The following is a 25,291-nucleotide window of genomic DNA, read 5'->3' on the forward strand; positions in this document are numbered from 1 at the left end:
TTCTACCATAAGTCGAAGCATCACATCCAGAAACTAGCAAAATGCACATGAAATGCTGTTCTAAACATAGTTGTCATCATAAGTGCATTTATTTTTTTTGGGGGGGGGGGGGGGTTAGACAAGGATAGGGATATCAGAAAGGAGGGGCAGGGGAAATCAGGAGGGAGGACTAAGGTAGAGTTTGAAAAGGTGGGTTTTGAGTCTGCGTCGAAATAGGGGGAGGGATTCTGCTGTTCTGACAGTGGTAGGCAAGTCATTCCACCACTGAGGAGCCAGAACGGAAAACAGGCGTGAACGTGCGGGTTTGCCTTGAGCCCGACCTTCACTGCGAACAGTTTGCATCACTCTGCAGTCCCTTCTCAGATGTGTTTGCTTATGTCGCCGGCGAGGTCCTCGTGGCACTGGTATTTTGGGCATGGTTGACAGGTCAGGCTAGCGGTTCTAGAAATCCACAAGGAGCCGCTGGCGCTGCGCAGGCCTTATCGGCCCAGTGGGGTTAGTTACAACCTTAGTCACCAGGGAGGTGCATGTGGGTCAGGTGTTCTGTGCATGAGCACATCTTACTCTGGGTACTGATACATTTTACAAGTGCCTAACATACTTCCTCGTTTCTTTTTCCTGGGGCACCTGCCCCTTACCATTCGACATTCTTGTCAACATGAGCATCATTCTTCCGACGCTAAACCTGCCGTTAGTGTGCGCGTTGCCAAAAGGCTACATTCTGGTGTCATCTGAGCACAGCGCCCCAGTTTCATGCAAAGTTCGGCCCTGGAATGTTCATTTGAACCGGATGTTATGGTCAGATGAGGTCGTGAATCTGGACATAGCAGTTGACAATCAGTTGTCAAAGAAGTCTATGGATGGATCACATGAAACAACTCTCCCCCTTTAAAAAAATGAAGCCAAAATAACTAATTTATGCGGTGGATTAATTTTAAAATGTCAAATTTAAACATCGGCGTAATATATTCAGTCGTGCAATCTTTCCTAGCCTTTTCATTTGGCTAAAGACTGTGACATTAAACACTGACGATAAAGGCTTTTAAGGTCATCATTTACACCATAAAGACAGTCTGTGAGTTTTTATTTAAACACTTACCCAAACTTCTGTCTCTCATGTTCATATCACACCAGGTCACACACGCCAGGGCATAATAGTATGTCCATCAACAAACCCCTTCCACTGTGAGGCCTGCCCCCAACTCAAACCCAACATTAACTGCAAATTATTTTGGATTAATTATACAGGGTTCACAAATCTGAGTTGTCTTAAGGGTAAAAAATGACTCGCCACTATGTTTAACAGCAGAGAAAACCCCCTAAATTATCTTTTTCCAACTTTAAATTTGATGACAAATGATGAGTGACAGGTTGTTTCTTCATGCTTTATTTTGGGGGCTTAGTGAAGGCGGGTCATTTTTGACCCTTAGGACAAGGGGAGCATACAGAATGTTAAGACTACACAAGGGCTAATTTGAACAATCTACACATGTACTGACAACTAAGGTATGAACACTTTCAAGTGTTAGCATGTAAAGAAATGCTAAATGACAATGCAGTCACTTTTTTTTTTAGATAAAATAGAACATACTCTCATAGCCCAAGCTGAGTTTTACACTTGAAATACAAACACAGTGTAATACAGTGCGCAGGATAATATGACATGATGAGGCAAAAATGGAAGTGCATGTGAAATTAGCCTTGATTACATTTTGTAATCAACATCACATTACTCTCCCTTGCAGTCTCATTCTCTTACATTACGTCATTAAGTCATTTGGCAGACGCTCTTATCCAGAGCGACGCCCAGTTGATTAGACTAAGCAGGAGACAATCCTCCCCTGGAGCAATGCTGGGTTAAGGGCCTCGCTCAAGGGCCCAACGGCTGTGCGGATCTTATTGTGGCTATACCAGGGGATCGAACCACCGTCCTTGCGGGTCCCAGTCACGCGCCTTAACCACTACGCTAGAGGCCATCCCACACGTACCATCCCTCAGTCTCCCTCCTGGTTTGCTGGTGCTGAGATGTATTGTCGGTGTGCAGGTGTGCAGTGCTGTGCTGTTGTGTGTGCGGTGGACACCGGCTGGTTCATACCGCGTGTGACGATGGGTATGCCTGCTGCACTCCTGGGTGAGCTGAACAGTTGCTGTGGCCTCTAATGATGCGTGCTGGGCAGTGAAGCCTTGCCCGATCGCTCACAGTACAGCCACTTACAAACTGCATCCACAGGCCGCTGGAAAAGACAGAGGGCAACCAAGTCCTCAGTCAAGACATCCGGCCTTGTACATGTGAGAGACGCTATATCTACAGCTTGTCGAATCTCACACACACTAACTACAAATGTTACACACACTCACTCACTCACTCACTCACTCACTTATTCACACACTCACACACTCACTCACTCACTCACTCACTCACTCATCCACTTCAATCCTTGCTGACACTCTCACTCCAAAGCGTTCACACATAGTCATCCACTCTGTAAAGCTTGCACAACAATCTTTGACTACCAAACCTGAGATCATCATACACGCATCTGATAAATGCCTAAAATATACAGCTGCATGGGATTGGTGGTGCAGGCGTAGAGATAGGCAACAAGGCGATTGCTGCAGTACAGGTGAGAGACGACCGGTGCTGTGTCGACTAGGTGGCATGACAGGGGGGGATTCTTTTTACTTTCTCTTTTCTTCTTCTTACTCTTCTCACCCCTAGGCTAGAAGTGCTTTTGAGGGAACTCTCCTGCATCAAGACTGAGGGAGAGAGAATCGGACCGTTCATTTTGTTTCCAGGCTGAGCTTTAGGTGATGGGTTAGGTTTTGGGTGACATTGGCTCAGTCATCTGGCAGTCAGAAGGTTACCTGATTCGATCCCCCCCCCCCCCCCCCCGGGTGTGTCGAAGTGTCCCTGAGCAAGACACCGAACCCCCAAATGCTCCTGACGAGCTGGTTGGTGCCTTGCATGGCAGCTAATCGCCATTGGTGTATGAGTGTGTGTATGAATGGGTGGATGAGAAGCATCAATTGTACAGCACTTTGGATAAAGACGCTATATCAATGCCAACCATTTACCATTTACCATTTGGTCCGCCATTAAACACTATACGTGAGTCAGGCAAGGTGAAATATGTTTGGTGTTGGATGGAGGAAAAGATGACAATGCCCATCCTCCATATGTAATGAGTAATTTCATGGCTCATGGTGTATATGGTGTATATGGTATATATGGCCACACTGCACGCTGTTTAAGGGTCGGTTGGAAATGGGGCTCTGCTGTGCACTGAGAGAGTGTGTCTGTAGGGCTTGCGACAGTAAGCTGAATGAATGATTGAATGAACAACTAAAATAATTTCCCTTTAAACTACACTGAGAAAAATCAAGAGCTGTCTGTGAACGAAATGCAAAATATCACGAGCACGTATCACGCGAACGCACAGGCAGGCAGGCTAATTGTAGGCTACTAGATGTTGCCTACAGCAGGTGTTTCTGGACCAGCTCAGAATGCACAAACACCTCTACAATATATCTCGTAGGCGTACACTATCGCGTGAAAATTATTTCCCTTTCAGGCTTTTAAAATCGTCGATAATTATGAATTGAAATGAATGAATGAATGAATGAATGAATGAATTAATGAATTAATGAATTAATGAATTAATGAATGAATAATTCCATGGCAGGATCGTGATGACACAAACGTGATTATGAGGACTGTCCGACCAAACGCGCCCAGAACCCCGCGGCACACGCCAACGATCAGCGACACTGTCAGCTGGTCAGAGCGGGGGTGACGGAGACGGAGGGCTCTCGCCCGCTCGTGCTCGTGCCCGGGCGCCCTGATGCTCGGGGGTGTCGCGCGCACCTGCTTTTTTATTCCAGCTGCCCCTTTAAATTGTGTCAGTGCTGGCGGAGCGCGTGTCAGGGGAGGAGGAGAATGCTGGGAATGGTGAGGGACCAGCAGCCTGGGGGGCGAGCGGCGCGCTGATGGAGGGGAAGGAGCCGTAGTGAGGTAGGAAGCATATTTATTCTCACTATGTGCTGCAGTTAAACGTCGGTGGTTTGAAACGTTGGCGGAAAAAAAAGCCCGATACAAATAATTCTGATACAGAAAGAGGACTATATGTGTTCATACGGAAACCCGTCTCGGTTTCAGTGGCCATGTAGTTGTACGGGGGGAGAAGGACGTATGAGCAAAAAAATTTAGCAGAATCGCTTCCTTTGCATCTACAAATCAATTATGTTTCGTGTCCTTCTGAAAGCCGCTGGATGAAAAGAGCAGTGTTGCAATCAGAATGAAGGAAAATTGACGTGTTGCATTGGAACGTCGTTTTGCGAATTTGATTCTAAACGATCACATTTCACTACACGATAAGGACACGACGTGTTTCAGCAAAGGGGAGAATTAGAAACGGCATGTCCCTGTGCCGAGGTTGCTGTAGACATGTAGGCATCACGGATGTAAAACGCAGAAAACTGCATCATGCAGATAAAACATTGAAACACACTCACACTCACACATGCACACGCGCACACACACAAACACACACACACACACACACACACACATACTATTTCCATATATTGTATGGGACTCTCGAGTTCAGCATATCATATGATAGGCAATTTGGTAATTTTCAGTTGTTGCTTAGCCCTTCAGTATTTTATTGCATTGCAAATCAAAGGGAAGCATTACTGTATTAGCCTACTTCAGCGACTGTGCATCCAAATAAGTAGTTTCAATTAAAACCTCAATCGCAAATATAGCCTACAATAAAACGTGATCATGCGAAATGTAGGCTATTGTATCTACATGTGTCCCTCTCATACTAATTGTCTCGGGAATTGACATTTATTTTGATTGACAAGTGTGTAGGCCATTCGTGAAAGATTATTTTTACTCCTTGATCTCAGCAACCAATCATTTTTGTCAACAGGAGGGGTTTTAGGCTCGGGGTTTGGGTGTCCTCCATACTCGATTCTTGAAGCCATCGTGATGACATGTAGCAGGAGAACTTCAATGCGTGTTTACTGGTGCGGGGGTACACACGATTTTAACACCAAAAGCATGTGGAACAGCGGTGTATGACGGTGTCTGAGACACACTGAGGCCCGGCTGTCCATGCTAAATGATTTAGCCCTGCTGCTTTTAGGTGGTAAAATGCGCCTTCATTTTGAAAAAAAAAGAAGAGAAAAACCATTGAGCCGTGTTGAGTAAAATGTAGGGAAGGTTGTGATGTATGTTATTGATTTACACATCAGTGATTACTGCCTGCCGGGGGAATTCCTTGGTGTTCTATACAGAACGCCGTTAGCGGCATATAACATTAAGCAGGGTACGGAATAATGGAGCGTCAGAGGACGGTTGGCATTTTGGCAAAGAGAGCACTCTTAAGACGTCGCTTTTAAGGAATGACAGCGAAGAAGACTCGCCGAAGATCACAAGCGGTAGATTGTGATTTTAATCTTCAATTAGGCCACTTCATTCTCGCCATTCACAAGTTCCCTGCTATTTCCCCACTTGTTCCTTGTCATTTGGAGCTTTGCATCCGCCACGCGCTTTCAGGAGCCCAGCTGCAGGCTCTTGCTGCGCGTGGGGCACTCGGTGCGCCGGAAACGAACCGGCGGCTCTTGAGACCAATTGAATTAGGATGTGTTTTTTAAAAAAAAATTTTATAACATTGTGATAGAAGGATATTTTCATTGTTTCGTCATATTTAGATCAAATCCGTTCACCCAACGCACTGGAAGAATTAATAGAAGTAATACTGGAAAGAAATAGGCGACTCAAATATTCTTTTGTAACATTTGCCCCAACAATAAGATGTATCTGGTTGTGTCTGCTTTCACCCTTGCTCGTTCTATATTAAGCAATGCTGTTGTGGCTGTTTTTAAGATTTAGAATGTTTTTGCTTTTGCTTAGGTTATTTTGTGAGCTTGCTCTTAAAGTTCTGGGTCCGCTCGCCGCTCCTCTCTCCGAAGGTACTTTCTTCGATGCTCCTGCTGCAGAATCCTGCAGCTGTTGACCTCCAAACTCATCCAGCGAACAGGGCGTGACCTGGGCAGAATCGATCTTTCTAAATGTGCCCTGTAGTCAGTGCTGCCACTGGTCCTGGGCCTAACCCCCCCCTCCAGAGCTCCTGAGTCTAAACACCCCCCCCCCCCTCCTCCAGAGCTCCTAAGTCTAACCCTGCTTCCAAGCGATGTCGGGTACTTTGCTTTGTCCCGAGTTGGGAATACGTTGCCGGTCAGGAGCAAGGAAAAGAGAGAAAGAGGGGTAAAATAAGCGATTGGAATGAGCCCCTGGAATTGAGGAAGTGACGTGGCTTCACTCTCAGCCGGTGTCAAAGCGATCGTCTGCCGACGCTCCTCGATTTTGAGACAGGAGGACGGGCGAAAGACGGGGCTGTCGTCGGGATGTGAGGCGGCACGTTCCGCAGCGCGGCTGCCGCTGGAGCCCGCGTGCGAGCCCTCGTGTGCAGCCTGTGGTTCGAGCCCCTGCCACAGCGGCGTATTCTGGGCCGTGTCTCCGCCTGTTATCCTCTGTCCTCTCTCCCTGTCGGACGACTAAAGCTGTGAAATTGAAAGCGGGACAGAAAGGGGGACAGTCCAGCCCTGCGCTCGGTCAGAGGTGTCGGTGTCGGGGGAGGGGGTGGTGTTGGGGGAGGGGGTGGTGGAGGGGGAGGGGTAAGCGGGGAGGGGGGGGGTTGACTGTGGTGGCAGAGAGGATTCTGGGAATGATGGACGTTCAGGAGAAGCTCTGCCCATCGTAGCAGGAGGTGATTTGACTCGTGACGTTACCAAGCCTTGCGCAAATAATTCCTGTTCCTCTTCGGAACAGTCAGCGTTACCAGGGAGACCAGGCATGTCAAAGAGGGTGACATCAGAAAGGATGAGTTTATTTTTTTCCTGTGACCAGGGATTGTCTCCTCACAGAGTGTGTGAGTGAGTGTGTGAGTGAGTGTGTGAGTGAGTGTGTGAGTGAGTGAGTGTGTGAGTGAGTGAGTGAGTGAGTGAGTGAGTGAGTGAGTGAGTGAGTGAGTGAGTGAGTGAGTGAGCCCAGTGCGGGAAGAAAGGAGGTTACGCACAGACACTGTAGAGATGGAGATATGTAGAGATAGTGGTCTTGCTGATATAAATCCTTCAAGTACATATGCACAAATGGTAGGGCGATTCACTTTTTTTGCGCATGCTGCAGTCTGATTGAACATCCTGGGTATCTGATTGTAGCTCAGGTCATGTGCCACTGGTGCTCTGAGTCACATGGGCATTGATGAAACTCTTAATCCAAGTCAATAAAAGCAGTGATGTCATCTGCTCCTACACCTCAAATGGGCTGTGTCAGACAAAAAAAAACAAAAACAGCTAGACTCTTTAGTTTCACAAAATCTGCCAAGATCGATTCACTGCTCTCAACGTACACTGTAACATTATGGGTCCTAAAGGCAAAAACTAAAACGCATCATTTTGACTGCAGGGTTTTTCCAAAAATCCTATCAACGGGATGTACGTAGCCTGCGGCCCCCTGCTGGTGTGGGCTGGGACTGCAGTGGCGGCTGTAATTCCCAGCAGTGGTGGCCCTGTGAGTCACCAGTAATCCCAGAGGGACCCTCAGGTCCAATTACTCTGGAAGAGACAGAGCGTGTCAGCGATTCAGACTGCGGATTCTCCGCTCGGTCACGCACCGCTCCGTGTAAATGTGCTGCTCCCTCACTCACAGGTAGGGAGCGCAAAACGAAGCGTTTGGGAGGGGCTGTGCTCACTCCATCAACGTTGGAGTCACTTCCACATCATTGCATTACATTACATTACATTATTGGCATTTGGCAGACACTCTTATCCAGAGCAACGTACAGTTGATTAGAATAAGCAGGAGACAATCCTCCCCGGGAGCAATGCAGGGTTAAGGGCCTTGCTCAAGGGCCCAACGGCTGTGCGGATCTTATTGTGGCTACACCGGGATTAGAACCACCGACCTTGCGTGTTCCAGTCATTTACCTTAACCACTACGCTACAGGCCGCCATCAGGTAGCCAAGCCCCAGTAATGATAGTAAAAGAATAAATAAATAAAAAAACGTAACGCAGTGTAAGGAAGTCTTGTCTCTGAGGCCAATATGTCTTGCTAGCCACACATTCCCTGATCTTATCCTTATTACAAATACTGTCGGTGCAAGGGTAGCACGGCGAACGTGAGTGGGAAACCAGGGACTACTCGAGTCAACAGACGTGCTAATTAAGTCGCAGCAAGACGGCCAACACACCAGGGCCTAACTGATAGGTATCGCAAAAACACAAAACTGTCTACGTCCTTCCAAGTATGCGTATTCAACACACCGGATCAACGTCGGGAAACCGGATAAGAAGCAGTCATTCGAAACGTTTGCGGTTCAGTCTGAATGCGCTTTGTCACTGTCGGTATCGGAAATAAACTCGGTATCTTTTCATCGCGTTCGAGAGACGGTCCTTTTTCCTTACAGCAGGCTACTCAAGTGTGGTTGACAGAGGCTAATAAAGCTGGCTCAGGCGCAGACTCAATGCTGTGGCCTGGTACTGTAAAGAGAAAGTTGTAGCCTGGTAGCAGCGGCTAGCGGAGGTCCCACACCACCAAGCTAAGCCTCCATGCCACTGCCTAGCTTGATGTAAAAATAAAACAAAGCTATAAAATCAATGAGTAGTATCCTAGAATCAGAATGTTGGTGCCTGATAGCACTCCCGCAGGTTCACAATGACACACAGGTGTCTTGGGGAAAATTGCCACTAAGTTTGAATTGCGGGCAATGGTTGGTTGGCGTTTTTATATAGCGCCTTTATCCAAAGCGCTGTACAGTTGATGCTCCTCATTCACACACACACACACACACACTCACACACCAACTGCGATTGGCTGCCATGCACGGCACCGACCAGCTCGTCAGGAGCATTTGGGGATTAGGTGTCTTGCTCAGCGACACTTCGACACACCCGGGGGGGGGATCGAGCCAGCAACCCTCCGACTGCCAGACGACTGCTCTTACTGCCTGAGCCATGTCGCCTCTTGCAATGGTGTATATAGACGCAGCAGGACCTCGGCTGTGTCAAAGCTGTGGTGTGAGACTTTAAAGATCACGTTCCCCTGAGCACTGTACTCAGCAAAATTCAGCTAAAATATGTAATATGTGTCTCCCACTGCTGATATTGGTCCGTAGTAGGACAGTAGTAGGCATTATCTGTAAAATAACAATCTGACTATCCAGCTCTATATCATGGTAAAATAGGCACGACAATGGCATACACAGCAGAGGGTTGCACGGGTGTGTCAGTCAGACATCTGTTAACAAAGCATTTACTAAAGTCTTAGTATGCGTGTAGTGAAACAGTGCCTGGTTCACTGTATGATGGGTGAACATGGCTGCAGAATGAGACCACCCTGACTTTAACCCTTGTGTTGTCTTAAGGGTCAAAAATGACCATCCACTATGTTTAACAGCGGAGAAAACCCCCTAAATTATCTTTTTTTCAACTTGAAATTTGATGACAAAGTTTGTGATGAGTGACTGGTTGTTTCTTCATGCAAAACAGATTTGGGGTTTAAAATTAAATTAAGCTGCTTTATTTTAGGGGTTTAGTGAAGGCGGGTCATTTTTGACCCTTAGGACAAGGGGAGTATACAGAATGTTAAGACTACGCAAGGGTTAAGAGGGATGTTAAGACTACACTAAGGGTTAAGAGGGATGTTAAGACTACACTAAGGGTTAAGAGGGATGTTAAGACTACACTAAGGGTTAAGAGGGATGTTAAGACTACGCTAAGGGTTAAGAGGGATGTTAAGACTACACTAAGGGTTAAGAGGGATGTTAAGACTACACTAAGGGTTAAGAGGGATGTTAAGACTACGCTAAGGCTTAAGAGGGATGTTAAGACTACACTAAGGGTTAAGAGGGATGTTAAGACTACGCTAAGGGTTAAGAGGGATGTTAAGACTACGCTAAGGGTTAAGAGGAATGTTAAGACTACACTAAGGGTTAAGAGGGATGTTAAGACTACACTAAGGGTTAAGAGGGATGTTAAGACTACACTAAGGGTTAAGAGGGATGTTAAGACTACGCTAAGGGTTAAGAGGGATGTTAAGACTACACTAAGGGTTAAGAGGGATGTTAAGACTACACTAAGGGTTAAGAGGGATGTTAAGACTACGCTAAGGGTTAAGAGGGATGTTAAGACTACACTAAGGGTTACGAGGGATGTTAAGACTACACTAAGGGTTACGAGGGATGTTAAGACTACACTAAGGGTTAAGAGGGATGTTAAGACTACACTAAGGGTTAAGAGGGATGTTAAGACTACACTAAGGGTTAAGAGGGATGTTAAGACTACCCTAAGGGTTAAGAGGGATGTTAAGACTACACTAAGGGTTAAGAGGGATGCTAAGACTACACTAAGGGTTAAGAGGGATGTTAAGACTACACTAAGGGTTAAGAGGGATGTTAAGACTACCCTAAGGGTTAAGAGGGATGTTAAGACTACACTAAGGGTTAAGAGGGATGTTAAGACTACACTAAGGGTTAAGAGGGATGGGATGGTTCTGCATGTTTGGCAGGAGCATGAGTGACTCAATGTACTGATGAGCAGCTCTGCCTAAAGTAACGTCAGCATGGTGCTTTAAGGGAAAGACATCATCAGCAAAGGGCAACAGTGGGTCGGCCATACTCCAGGAACACTCCAGTAAAAGTCCATTAATACCACATCCAGGCCAAAACAGGCAAGCAACTGGAGATCAATGGATTGTAAATTTCAACACGGGGGAAGGGCAGCCATTTTAATTATTAATATAAGCCAGCCAACTGTTCGGTCACAAAACTTTCCTGTAAACTAAGCACTCGGTCCCACATATGAGTTTTAGCCCATCCATCCATTATTGTAACCCACTTATCCTGAACAGGGTCGCAGGGGGGCTGGAGCCTATCCCAGCATACATTGGGCGAAAGGCAGGAATACACCCTGGACAGGTCGCCAGTCGATTGCCACGCAAACACAGGGAGAACATGCAAACTCCACACAGAAAGGCCCCGGCCGACCGGGATTTGAACCCAGGACCTCTTTGTTGTGAGGCGGCAGTGCTACCCACTGCACTACCAACTGCACCACGCAAGTTTTAGCCTTACGCCTTTAAAATTATGTCTTTCTTGAGTCCATATGTATGAGCTCTCTAGCCTATGCTGTTCTGTTTCTATTAGCCGACCAGTTAGGGCAGCGAGGATGCTGGAGGATGTAGTTGAACTCACACTCACGACTACTGTCTGTTCTGGCTCCACGGTGGTGGAACGAACTCCCCGTTGAGGTCAGAACTGTAGAATCTCTCCCCACCTTCAAGCAGCACCTCTCCCCATCCCTCCCTACCTCCCTGTGAACCTTAATTGTTGTCTCTGACTTGCTTTGTGTATCGGTATTTTTAGTTGGCTAGGTAAGCAGTGTTTGGATAGTTAACTTTGGTCACTTTTGCTCTGTTTGTTTCTTTGTTCAAAAAAAAGAAAATAAAAAAAAGAAGTTTTTCCCTCATCCTTATCTTTGTTGTACAGGTAGCAGTTGAAATTGTACTTCCCTCTAGGGTCTTTCAGCAAACTTATCCCTGGTTATGGGTATGCACTTTGTTGTACGTCGCTCTGGATAAGAGCGTCTGCGAAATGCCAAGAATGTAATGTAATGTAATGTAGTTAGGGGGGTGGTGGAGAGTCAGGTTGTAGCGCTTTTAAAGTTAACAACTCAGTCACACCTTCTCTTGCTCTGTTTTTTGTTTGCGCGCCCCGCTCTCCAGACTCACACACCTGGCCGTCTGTATTCTCCCCCCCGGCGCTGGGATGCAGCGCGCGGGCCGCGCGTAGGGGCCGAAAGGGACGGACACCGCAGTCCTCGCCGAGCCATGTACGGGAGCGCCCGGGCCGTGGGGCACCTGGAGGGCAGCCCCGCCCGCTCCCCCCGCCTGCCCCGCTCCCCCCGCCTGGGCCACCGCCGCGCCAACAGCGGGAGCGGGGCCGGCGGCGGCGGCGGCGGCGGCGGGAAGACCCTCTCCATGGAGAACATCCAGTCGCTGAACGCCGCCTACGCCACCTCCGGGCCCATGTACCTGAGCGACCACGAGGGCGTGGCGGCCACCGCCTACCCCAAGGGCACCATGACGCTGGGCCGCGCCACCAGCCGGGCCGTGTACGGCGGCCGCGTCACCGCCATGGGCAGCAGCCCCAACATCGCCTCCGTGGGCCTGCCGCACGCCGACCTGCTGTCCTACGGCGACCACGGCTCCTTCTCCATGCTGCACCACCACCACCACCACCACCAGCAGGGCGTGCCGGCGGGGCTGCGGCAGCAGGCGCGCGACAGCGCCCTGCTGGACATGCAGGCCCAGATGAAGGACATGCAGCGGGAGAACGAGCTGCTGCGGCGGGAGCTGGAGCTGAAGGACAGCAAGCTGGGCTCGTCCACCAACAGCATCAAGACCTTCTGGAGCCCCGAGCTGAAGAAGGAGCGCGTCATGCGCCGCGAGGAGGCCACGCGCATGTCCGTGCTCAAGGAGCAGATGAGGGTCACGCACGAGGAGAACCAGGTAGGCACCGCCCCTCTCCTCCCCGCACACCAATCGCCACGCCGCTCTCCTCCTCCCAGACCAATCGCTGACCTCACTTGAGAACCGGGTAGGCAGGAACCCCGCCTCTCTCCTCCTCATAGACCAATCACCACACATCTCTCCTCCCCACGGACCAATCACCACACCTCTCTCCTCCCCCCAGACCAATCACTGACCTCACCTGAGAACCGGGTAGGCAGGAACCCCGCCTCTCTCCTCCCCACGGACCAATCACCACACATCTCTCCTCCCCCCAGACCAATCACCACACATCTCTCCTCCCCCCAGACCAATCACCACACATCTCTCCTCCCCACGGACCAATCACCACACATCTCTCCTCCCCCCAGACCAATCACCACACATCTCTCCTCCCCCCAGACCAATCACCACACATCTCTCCTCCCCCCAGACCAATCACCACACATCTCTCCTCCCCCCAGACCAATCACCACACCTCTCTCCTCCTCCCAGACCAATCACTGACCTCACTTGCTGTTGGGCTGCTTTGCTGTTGGCTCACGGTTGGAGCAGTATGTGCTTTTGAGAAACTGCCTTTAGGAAAAAAAAAAAAGGAATGGATTTTGTTTAAAGCTTTAGACCAGATCATTCAACAAACCAGGAGTTATTATTGAATTTCAGGACCACCATGTTTAAAAGTGATACTCTGTGAGCTATCTTAAACGGAACGGGCAAGATGAAAAGAACGAGTTTACTGATGTAATAACAGTGAATCATAATTATGAGATGAGATACCCTTTGAACAATCCCCAAAGGGAAATTCGTCCACCGAACTCAAAGGCGCTAAAGCCAACGAGAACATGAGCAGTGACGGACGGAGACGGAGCGCACTGCAGAAGCCGGGCAGCCACAGGCGGGCAGCTCTGTATCCTCACTCGTTCGCCGCCGCTGCTGCAAACGCGCCCGCTGCGACGGGGTGGTAGTGATGACAGGGGACCAAACGGGGAGATTTAAAGCTGGAGAAACACGAGAGCACGAGCGGGAGCGAGACTGACGTGCGGCTCTGGAAAGCTGCTGATTCATTCGCAGTCGGGAGGAGAGGAAACGCGAGCGACTCCTGTTCCCATCGGGGCGCAAGCCCGAGCCAAATTACTATGACACACAGAAATGATGGTGCAGCACAATATTTTTTAATCCGTGCATGTTCAGAGAAACGAACTGAAGCGCTTGAGTGCACGCGGGCTTAATTTCTCTCTTCAAACCCCGTATTTTAGCGCTGCGCCTCCTGAACTGAAGCTGCACGTTCGGATGTTTATTTTACATTTTATTTATTTTTTAATGAGGGATTTAAGCGGCTCAGCTGCGACCCAGGTCTGGAGGTTTTATCCACCTGATACTGGAACCACACCTGTGGCTTTCCTCTAGGGATGAAAATCTACTATGCTGATATAGGTCATATAATAGCTCAATAACGATATATATTAAAATAGTTAAAATATATAAAATAGCCACACGGTAAGGCCTATTTTTGCTTAAAAAATTTAAACGTACTAGAGTATTTTTTCATTTTATTTTGAACTTTAGTGCAAAGCACTAAAAAACTTGAAACTTGAAACATCAAAGTTTCAAGTGAAATTATAGAGAATAAACATAGGCCTAGCCTACATGAAAATGTAAAATATCAAAGGTAAACATAAGGCAGTTCCAAGTATAGCAACAATTAGGACTGGGCCTATTGATATTGCAACAATATTGTAGGGATGACTATTGGTGCTGTCACAAAATATTTACACAATTATTTTTTAAATAAATAATCGTCAGTAGTGTGGCTATAATAACTAAGTGGGTTAAGGCAAATAATAGAACAGCTAGAACGGTCTGGTAAGTTCAGAAACACATAATTTTACTGTAATGCAGCCTTTAAAACCAGGAAAGGACAACACTTATGCCGTATCACTATATTACGATATCCAAAAATCTCAAGACGATATCTATTTTCATATCACAATATCTATAAAATATTAATATATTTCCCAGCCCTTTGCAGCGCATACCATTTAACATATGTGTGCCGTTCCAGCTTATGTTGGCTCCGTCTCAGAAGCGCCATTAAGTGCTTTGAATATTAAAAGCAGATGGCGCTGGCAGCCACACGCTCTTCGTTTGTTTACAGTCCTCGGTGAAGTGCAGAGTCAGGTGGTTCACACCCGGAAAGACTGCCAGCCAGTCTGGGTTGTCGCAGTGTGAAAACAGGCTGGGGTTGGATTTTTTTTTCTTTCATTGTGTTACTTCTGTTACAGTGTGTGAGGAAAGATAGTGTTGTACTGAATGCTGAATGTGGGGTATAGTTGTGCAGAATGTGGGGTATAGTTGTGCAGAATGTGGGGTATAGTTGTGCTGAATGTGGGGTATAGTTGTGCAGAATGTGGGGTATAGTTGTGCTGAATGTGGGGTATAGTTGTGCTGAATGTGGGGTATAGTTGTGCAGAATGTGGGGTAAAGTTGTGCTGAATGTGGGGTATAGTTGTGCAGAATGTGGGGTATAGTTGTGCAGAATGTGGGGTACGGTTGTGCAGAAAGTGGGGTATAGTTGTGCAGAAAGTGGGGTATAGTTGTGCTGAATGTGGGGTATAGTTGTGCAGAATGTGGGGTACGGTTGTGCAGAATGTGGGGTATAGTTGTGCTGAATGTGGGGTATAGTTGTGCAGAATGTGGGGTATAGTTGTGCAGAATGTGGGGTATAGTTGTGCAGAATGTGGGGTACGGTTGTGCAGAATGTGGGGTATGGTTGTGCAGAATGTGGGGTATAGTTGTGCAGAATGTGGGGTATAGTTGTGCTGAATGTGGGGTATAGTTGTGCTGAATGTGGGGTATAGTTGTGCTGAATGTGGGGTATAGTTGTGCAGAATGTGGGGTACGGTTGTGCAGAAAGTGGGGTATGGTTGTGCAGAAAGTGGGGTATAGTTGTGCTGAATGTGGGGTATAGTTGTGCAGAATGTGGGGTACGGTTGTGCAGAATGTGGGGTATAGTTGTGCTGAATGTGGGGTATAGTTGTGCTGAATGTGGGGTATAGTTGTGCAGAATGTGGGGTATAGTTGTGCAGAATGTGGGGTATAGTTGTGCAGAATGTGGGGTACGGTTGTGCAGAATGTGGGGTATGGTTGTGCAGAATGTGGGGTATAGTTGTGCAGAATGTGGGGTATAGTTGTGCAGAATGTGGGGTATAGTTGTGCTGAATGTGGGGTATAGTTGTGCTGAATGTGGGGTATAGTTGTGCTGAATGTGGGGTATAGTTGTGCAGAATGTGGGGTATAGTTGTGCTGAATGTGGGGTATGGTTGTGCAGAATGTGGGGTATGGTTGTGCTGAATGTGGGGTATAGTTGTGCTGAATGTGGGGTATAGTTGTGCTGAATGTGGGGTATAGTTGTGCAGAATGTGGGGTATAGTTGTGTAGAATGTGGGGTATAGTTGTGCAGAATGTGGGGTATGGTTGTGCTGAATGTGGGGTATAGTTGTGCAGAATGTGGGGTATAGTTGTGCAGAATGTGGGGTATAGTTGTGCTGAATGTGGGGTATGGTTGTGCTGAATGTGGGGTATAGTTGTGCAGAATGTGGGGTATAGTTGTGCAGAATGTGGGGTATAGTTGTGCAGAATGTGGGGTATAGTTGTGCAGAATGTGGGGTATAGTTGTACAGAATGTGGGGTATGGTTGTGCTGAATGTGGGGTATAGTTGTGCTGAATGTGGGGTATGGTTGTGCTGAATGTGGGGTATAGTTGTGCTGAATGTGGGGTATGGTTGTGCTGAATGTGGGGTATAGTTGTGCAGAATGTGGGGTATGGTTGTGCTGAATGTGGGGTATGGTTGTGCTGAATGTGGGGTATAGTTGTGCTGAATGTGGGGTATGGTTGTGCTGAATGTGGGGTATGGTTGTGCTGAATGTGGGGTATGGTTGTGCTGAATGTGGGGTATGGTTGTGCAGAATGTGGGGTATAGTTGTGCAGAATGTGGGGTATAGTTGTGCTGAATGTGGGGTATAGTTGTGCAGAATGTGGGGTATAGTGGTGTGGTCTGGGTAAAGTCACAGTCTAGACTGCGCAATGCTCTTTCGGATTTTATTCCTGCCAGCGATGGTAAATGGCTGGCATTTATATAGCGCCTTTGTCCAAAGCGCTGTACAATTGATGCTTCTCATTCACCCATTCATACACACACTCAGACACCAACGGCGATTGGCGGCCATGCAAGGCCCCGACCAGCTCATCAGGAGCATTTGGGGGTTAGGTGTCTTGCTCAGGGACACTTCGACACACCCGTGGTGCAATCGAACCGGCAACCCTACCTCCTGAGCCAATGTCACCTCTAGTGCAGAGGGAGTCTCTTTCTGATTGGCTGCCAGCTGAATGAAGCGCTGGTCTCCCTCTTATGTAGCACCTGGCTTCCTCCACACGTGCCTCATCCTAATCCATGCCCACCCAAATCCCAGCCTGGTCATCCAGCACCCCCCTGTTTTCCCTGGCCTAAAACGCAATCTCTGGGATTCACTGAGCTTTATGAGCCCTTTTGAATCCCAGGACCGGTCGGTCTTTGTGGGTTATTGTTCATCAGCTTTATACAAGATACCAGATACTTTTATTGCCACACAGCAATGGTCGGTGGTATTTTGGTCAAGCATTTTGTAGCTCTGATTACAAGACAGACCATAAAATCACTCACCCAGAGAGACAATTAAACACATGACATGTTTATAAATGTCTATATGCGATACGCAGACAGACAGATAAAACCCACCCATGCAGGACAACACAAAACGAAGTACACTCTGCCTCAAGCAGACTGCACACTTTGTGTGAGAGGCAGTTATAGTGCACACTTTGTGTGAGAGGCAGTTATAGTGCACACTTTGTGTGAGAGGCAGTTATAGTGCACACTTTGTGTGAGAGGCAGTTATACTGCACACTTGGTGTGAGAGGCAGTTATAGTGCACACTTTGTGTGAGAGGCAGTTATAGTGCACACTTTGTGTGAGAGGCAGTTATAGTGCACACTTTGTGTGAGAGGCAGTTATAGTGCACACTTTGTGTGAGAGGCAGTTATAGTGCACACTTTGTGTGAGAGGCAGTTATAGTGCACACTTTGTGTGAGAGGCAGTTATAGTGCACACTTTGTGTGAGAGGCAGTTATAGTGCACACTTTGTGTGAGAGGCAGTTATAGTGCACACTGCTCTTGCAGAGGCTGAGACGGTGAGTGTGGGGGCGGGGCGGTCTTTATCTCCGGCTCTGAGAGGCCGGAGCATTTCCTCACCGGCGCTGTTATCAGCCTCTGCAGAGCGCAGACAGCCATACCTGCTTTGGGGAGCTGAGCTTGCAGCTTGAATTATAAATTAGAATGGGATGGGTGACTGAGTTATGCCTCTCTGTAGAGCGCTGTGGAACCAGGCTGGCTCATAATACCTTTTTTCCCCCACTGCAGAGCTGAACCAGGCTGGCTCATTATAGCCCTTTCCCACTGCAGAGCTGAACCAGGCTGGCTCATTATAGTCCTTTTCCACTGTAGACCTGAACCAGGCTGGCTCATTATAGCCCTTTCCCACTGCAGAGCTGAACCAGGCTGGCTCATTATAGCCCTTTCCCACTGTAGAGCTGAACCAGGCTGGCTCATTATAGCCCTTTCCCACTGTAGAGCTGAACCAGGCTGGCTCATTATAGCCCTTTCCCACTGTAGAGCTGAACCAGGCTGGCTCATTATAGCCCTTTCCCACTGTAGAGCTGAACCAGGCTGAACCAGGCTGGCTCATTATAGCCCTTTCCCACTGCAGAGCTGAACCAGGCTGGCTCATAATACCTTTTTTCCCCACTGCAGAGCTGACCCAAGCTGGCTCATTATAGCCCTTTCCCACTGCAGAGCTGAACCAGGCTGGCTCATTATAGCCCTTTCCCACTGCAGAGCTGAACCAGGCTGGCTCATTATAGCCCTTTCCCACTGTAGAGCTGAACCAGGCTGGCTCATTATAGCCCTTTCCCACTGTAGAGCTGAACCAGGCTGGCTCATTATAGCCCTTTCCCACTGTAGAGCTGAACCAGGCTGGCTCATTATAGCCCTTTCCCACTGTAGAGCTGAAACAGGCTAGCTCATTATAGCCCTTTCCCACTGTAGAGCTGAACCAGGCTGGCTCATTATAGCCCTTTCCCACTGTAGAGCTGAACCAGGCTGGCTCATTATAGCCCTTTTCCACTGCAGAGCTGAACCAGGCTGGCTCATTATAGCCCTTTCCCACTGTAGAACTGAACCAGGCTGGGTCATTATACCCCTTTCCCACTGTAGAGCTGAACCAGGCTGGCTCATTATACCCCTTTCCCACTGTAGAGCTGAACCAGGCTGGCTCATTATAGCCCTTTCCCACTGTAGAGCTGAACCAGGCTGGCTCATTCTACTTTCTAGAGTGAAAGTAGCACTCAATTCAGGATTTCCCTCCGGAGAGCTGGAAGAAAGCTGATGGAAGCTGTTTTTCCGTTTTTCATTGCGCTCATATTTGTTCATGTTGTGTGTGCGTGCCTGTGTGTGTGTGTGTGTGTGTGTGTGTGTGTGTGATGCGCGTGCGTGTGCCTGTGTGTGCGTGTGTGTGTGTGTGTGCGTGTGTGTGTGTGTGTGTGCGTGTGCGTGTGTGTGTGTGTGTGTGATGTGTGTGTGTATGAGTGTACTGTGCAGCCACAGTAACAGCGCATCTGATTAAATCACATCATCCACAGGCGTTCCAGATGGGCTTGTGTCAGATTACATTCAGCAATATGGTTTGGCTGGACACAATAATAGTAATAATAGCAGCAGCAATAAGAACAGTCATGATCATCCTCGTCAGTTGCTCCATAATTATCATTTTGGAAAATGTCGTTCAGGAATATACGCTACGTATAACCTTAAATATTCTAGCCCTTAAGCACAGTAATGTGAGCAAAAACATGCTAGCAATGCTGACAATGTGAACACAGTGAGAGCACTGAAGATTTGAAGCATTACAAGGTGCTCAGTAATGTGTGTTCAAAGCTTAGCTTTTAAACACATTTTTCCCAAAAAATCTGAAGTCATTCAAGTAAAAAAAAATCAAGTCATTACAAATAAAAGCTGTAATGCAGTTTCTGTCACTGAAAGTTACATTACATCACATTAATGACATTTGGCAGACGCTATTATCCAGAGCGACGTACCGTTGATTAGACTAAGCAGGAGACAATCCTCCCCTGGAGCAATGCAGGGTTGAGGGCCTTGCTCAAGGGTCCAACGGCTGTGCGGATTTTACTGTGGCTACACTGGGGATTGGACTGCTGACCTTGCGGGTCCCAGTCATGTGCCTTAACCACTACACTACAGGCTGCCTGATAGTGTGTGCTAGATGGCCTGATGACCCAGGTCAGCAAAATTGGGATATGAGGTATTTTAATAGTTCTGAACTTTTTAATCCTAACCTCTAAGGCAGAGCATTTTAGAACAAGTGGGGGTTTGTTTCAAACCACGTTGCATTTCTACAAGAAAGCAGGGCTGCAACTATTTTTGAATCGATCACTCCATTGATTCTTTAAAAAAAAAAAAAGAAAAATTGAATAATCTTAATGAAACCTTTTTGCCCTTTTTTTAAGACGAAACCGAGCAGTTTATTTGGGTCCGGCTGGCTCTTCAGCCGTTTCCCGGCGTGTTCGTCACCTCTGAGTAAAAGGGATGCTGATTGCTGGTAAAACAGAGCGCTCAGCGAGGAGGAGGCATTTGGCAGTGGATAGATTGTTCAGAGAAGAGTGAACCCATTTAGTGGCAGGCACTGCGCTCCTCCAACTATTTCCCCAAAGTGCTTTATTGATGGATGCTGAGAGTGAATTAAATAATGTACTGCAGTCCATACGTGTGTCAAATTTAGGTAAAGTGTATGTCCTATCCTGGTTGGGGTTGGGGTTGGGGTTGTTGGAGGGGAGGTGGGGAGGGGGGGGGGGGGGGCTCTGGACTGATCTGGCCCCCCAGGGAAGGGCTGTTTCCTTTCTGTGGCTGGATGCCTGTTATGCTGCAGTCAGCTGCTCCGGAGAAGACCAGCCATATGAGTGGAGACAGAAGGAGGAATGGGAGGAGAGGCGAGAGAGAGGGAGGGCAGGGAGAGAAACGTGGGGGAGAACAGGTGTGCGGACTATGAAACAGAGCTCACGGTAAGTGAGCGGTAGATTAGTCATAACTCCCATACCTGCGGCTGAGGAGACTCCATCTCCTCTTCTCCTCCTGTCCTGTCTGTGACCCACACATGCCCTCACTGACTCAGCCCATACTGCTGGCTGAATCGCAGTCACGTCTGTGTGAGTCACAGTCACAGTCACAGTCATAGTCATAGTCACAGTCACAGTCACAGTCACAGTCACAGTCATAGTCACAGTCACAGTCACAGTCACAGTCACAGTCACAGTCACAGTCACAGTCATAGTCACAGTCACGTCTTTCTTTGCTGAAGCCCTATTGTCTTTGGGGCAGTGGAACACTGTGGGGGTGAGTTTGGGGCAGGGGAACACTGCAGTGGGCAGTGGGGGTGAGTTTGGGGCAGTGGAACACTGCAGTGGGGGTGAGTTTGGGGCAGTGGAACACTGCAGTGGGGGTGAGTTTGGGGCAGTGGAACACTGCAGTGGGGGTGAGTTTGGAGCAGTGGAACACTGCAGTGGAACACTGCGGTGGGGTAAGGTAGGAGCAGTGGAACACTGCAGTGGGCAGTGGGGTGAGTTTGGGGCAGTGGAACACTGCAGTGGACAGTGGGGGTGAGTTTGGGGCAGTGGAACACTGCAGTGGACAGTGGGGGTGAGTTAGGAGCAGTGGAACACTGCAGTGGGCAGTGGGGGTGAGTTTGGGGCAGTGGAACACTGCAGTGGGCAGTGGGGGTGAGTTTGGGGCAGTGGAACACTGCAGTGGGCAGTGGGGGTGAGTTTGGGGCAGTGGAACACTGCAGTGGGGGTGCGTTTGGGGCAGTGGAACACTGCAGTGGGGGTGAGTTTGGGGCAGTGGAACACTGCGGTGGGGTAAGGTAGGAGCAGTGGAACACTGCAGTGGGCAGTGGGGGTGAGTTTGCGGCAGTGGAACACTGCAGTGGGGGTGCGTTTGGGGCAGTGGAACACTGCAGTGGGGGTGCGTTTGGGGCAGTGGAACACTGCAGTGGGGGTGAGTTTGGGGCAGTGGAACACTGCAGTGAGGTAAGGTAGGGGCAGTGGAACACTGCAGTGGGGGTGCGTTTGGGGCAGTGGAACACTGCAGTGGGGGTGAGTTTGGGGCAGTGGAACACTGCGGTGGGGTAAGGTAGGAGCAGTGGAACACTGCAGTGGGCAGTGGGGGTGAGTTAGGAGCAGTGGAAACTGGGATCATGCAACACTGCAGATGTAACTGTGCCTCTTATTAAGTGCACCAAGGTTCCTCCCATTGATTTTCAGTTAGCCAGACTATTGATGAGAGGAGAGACAGAAAGAGAGATGGGGAGTGAGAAAGAAGGAGAGGAAGAGAGCAGATCGGGGGGGGGGGGGCGAGAGAGAGAGAGAGCAGGTGTTTTCTTTCGAAAGGCTGTCAAAACGAATCAACAAACCGTAGGTTTTATAATGCACTTCATAATATGATTAAATATTAGAATTTGCATTTGAAGAAAGGAAATGGCATGCAGTATAGTATGGTGTGACTTTCCAACATTTGCTGGGTTAGTGTAGTATCAATAGTGTCAACCATTGGCAGATAATGCCACTACATGGCTTATGTTAAACTGCTATTCCTTCAAATGCATCAATTAAAAAAACGAAATGCTAGTCACATTAGTAAAGTCCAACAGTCCTGAAGGAAAACGTACAGCACAGAGTAAATTACATTCTCCCACAATCCCCTTCCTATCGTCACCCACATCTCCCGTGACATCCTTCACGTCATCTCACAGATCTCCAACAACCCCTTTTCTCTCAAACCCCCCCCCCCCCCCCCCACCGCTCCTCCAGTCCCCCGTTCAGTGCCTTATTATATGGCTGTATCTCCGTGCAGATGTGTGTTTTACGCTGGGCCTAATAGACGCTGAAGCGTAATAACATGCTCGCTGGGCCGAGGAGAGCCTTACATAAGCAGAGCCGCGGTGTGAGGAGGAGGGTCGATGACGCGGGCCTGTCCCCCCCCCCCCCCTCCCCCCCCGAGCGATGGCCAGCACTGCAGCCCTGCTCTACACACGCCCCCCCCCCCCCCACCATGGAGGCAGGACGCCTTCCTCACTGTCACATACAGCACTACTGAGCATGTGGGCCTTCTGTACGGGACACAAACATCACATATAGCACTACTGAGCACATGAGCCTTCTGTACGGACACAAACATCACATACAGCGCTACTGAGCACGTGAGCCTTCTGTACGGGACACAAATATCACATACAGCGCTACTGAGCACGTGGGCCTTCTGTACGGGACACACACATGACATACAGCATTACTGAGCACATGAGCCTTCTGTATGGACACAAACATCACATACAGCATTACTGAGCACGTGGGCTGTCTTTACGGGACACAAATATCACATACAGCATTACTGAGCACGTGGGCCTTCTGTACAGGACACAAACAGGACACAGACATGCGTTGATCATTCAGTATTACATACAGCGTTACTGAGCATGTGGGCCTTCTTTATGGTGATAAAAAAAACATCAGAACAGAACACAAACACGCGTTCATCATTCAATATTACAAACAGTACACTGAGCACGTAGGCCTTCTTTACAGCACAGCAGGATGCAAACACACATTGATGATTCCTGAATTATCCGTGTTTCCTGTCTTATGACAGTACGTTGCATTGAGGTGCAGTGGAGCGAGAATCTCCCGGACATTCAGAGCAGATTAGTTTCTGCGTTCACGGTGGCGGCCGCACGCAGCACACACCTGCACACACCTGCACACGCCTGCACACACCTGCACACGCCAGCACACACCTGCACACACCTGCACACGCCTGCACACACCTGCACACACCTGCACACGCCTGCACACACCTGCACACACCTGCACACGCCTGCACACACCTGCACACGCCAGCACACACCTGCACACACCTGCACACGCCTGCACACACCTGCACACACCTGCACACGCCTGCACACACCTGCACACACCTGCACACGCCTGCACACACCTGCACACACCTGCACACACCTGCACACGCCAGCACACACCTGCACACACCTGCACACACCTGCACACACCTGCACACACCTGCACACACCTGCACACACCTGCACACACAGGCTCACGCCGCTCTGTCCACATCATGGGAAAGCCACAGCGATCTGTGCGATGTACGGTCTGATCTTCACAGGAAGACGGATGAAAAAAACGGAGATTAAGAGATTAAATTCTTATTGATTTTCTTTCATCTCTTCCTCCCTCCTTTCATGTGCCTCTGCTTTCCATCCTTCGGACGCTGCCTGTAATGGTTTGGCCCTGTCGTAGAGAGGGTATTGCTGCCTGTTGTACAGCGATGATAGAATGTGGTCAGGAGCCTCAGTTTCATCCACCATAGGCCTGCAGGTTTACAGTGAAATACAATGCAATACGGAAGTATTTGGACAGTGAGACATTTTTAATTTCTTTATTTTTTTCTCTGTTCTCCAGCAAGCAGTTGAAATAAAACAATCACAATGTGGTTATTGGGGGGGGACTATGTATAAAAAGGGCTATAATTCCTCCATGGTTCTCCAGATATGTATGTAAAAATTAAAGCTGAAAGTCTTTTCATTTTTGTCGCATAGTGATTGTTTTATTTCAGCAGTTAGTTTGCTGGAGTACAGAGCGAAAACAACAAAAAATGTGTCACTTAAAGAACACTTATAGACTGCACTGTATTACTTTCATCAGAGTGAAATGTAGTCTATCAATTGAGTGGTTGATTTAACACTGAACTTTTTGCTCTGTACTGTGTGTGCAAAATACCTGTTGCTACTTTAAATATATTTAAATACCAGGTAAGTTTGATTCTGTACAATGTGCAATGTTGCCAATATACCTGCATACTCACTGTGATATGTTCTTTTTCATTTTGAACCGATGACGTCAGCGTATGTGTGGGTGATGTTAAATTACGAGCGGGTGTCGTCACCACGCCCGCTTCCCGTTCTGTGAAGCGGCGGTCCCGCGTGTCCGTTTTCCCCCACGGGGACTCCTGTGTGACTGCGGCAGAGTTGGTGTTCATTGTGTGACGTGTCGTGTGCCTGGCTGAGCGTGTTGAGTGCACAACGCTGGCTCCTGCAATGGGTCGGGGTGTGAGCCAAAACCCACTGCAGGTCTCTCTGATCCGAGGTCAGGTGCCCCATGCGTCCGCCCTGTCTGTGTTGCTGGCTGCTTCCTGCGCTCTCCGTGTGATCTCAGTGCATTTTGTTTCCATTCGCCATGCTAGCAACCTCAGGACGCGAGGAGAACTAAGGTTTGTCCTTGTGTGTGTGCGGAACCCCACCTCACCCCGTGCCAGTGCCATGTGTTTCCGGATGACAAACTGAAGTATTCTTTCACATAAACGCAGGAACGAGTAGCTTTCGCAGGAGTTCCTGGACGCTGCACCGTATGCTGCACAAATTTGCACCATATCCCAGCGACCCCCCTTCCCACCCCACGCACGACCACTGTCCTGCAATGCTGATCTCTGGACACTGCTCCGCACTGCTGCTCTCTGTGTCCAGAGTCCAGTGCTGTAATC

General features: G+C 48.6%; 1 protein-coding gene across 1 annotated transcript in view; it reads left to right on the top strand.

Annotated features, from left to right (window-relative positions):
• The first annotated feature begins 3,929 nt into the window (after positions 1-3,929).
• The window catches only part of LOC133109698 (ERC protein 2-like), a 53,736-nt gene continuing 32,374 nt past the window's right edge, over positions 3,930-25,291 (top strand). Inside the window, exons 1-2 of the mRNA XM_061219190.1 lie at positions 3,930-4,012; positions 11,793-12,578. Coding sequence (XP_061075174.1) covers positions 11,898-12,578 — 681 coding nt within the window. The 5' untranslated portion in view covers positions 3,930-4,012; positions 11,793-11,897. The remainder of the gene's footprint in view (positions 4,013-11,792; positions 12,579-25,291) is intronic.

The sequence above is a fragment of the Conger conger genome, chromosome 14 (genome assembly GCF_963514075.1).
Source record: "Conger conger chromosome 14, fConCon1.1, whole genome shotgun sequence".
Taxonomy (NCBI): Eukaryota; Metazoa; Chordata; class Actinopteri; order Anguilliformes; family Congridae; genus Conger; species Conger conger.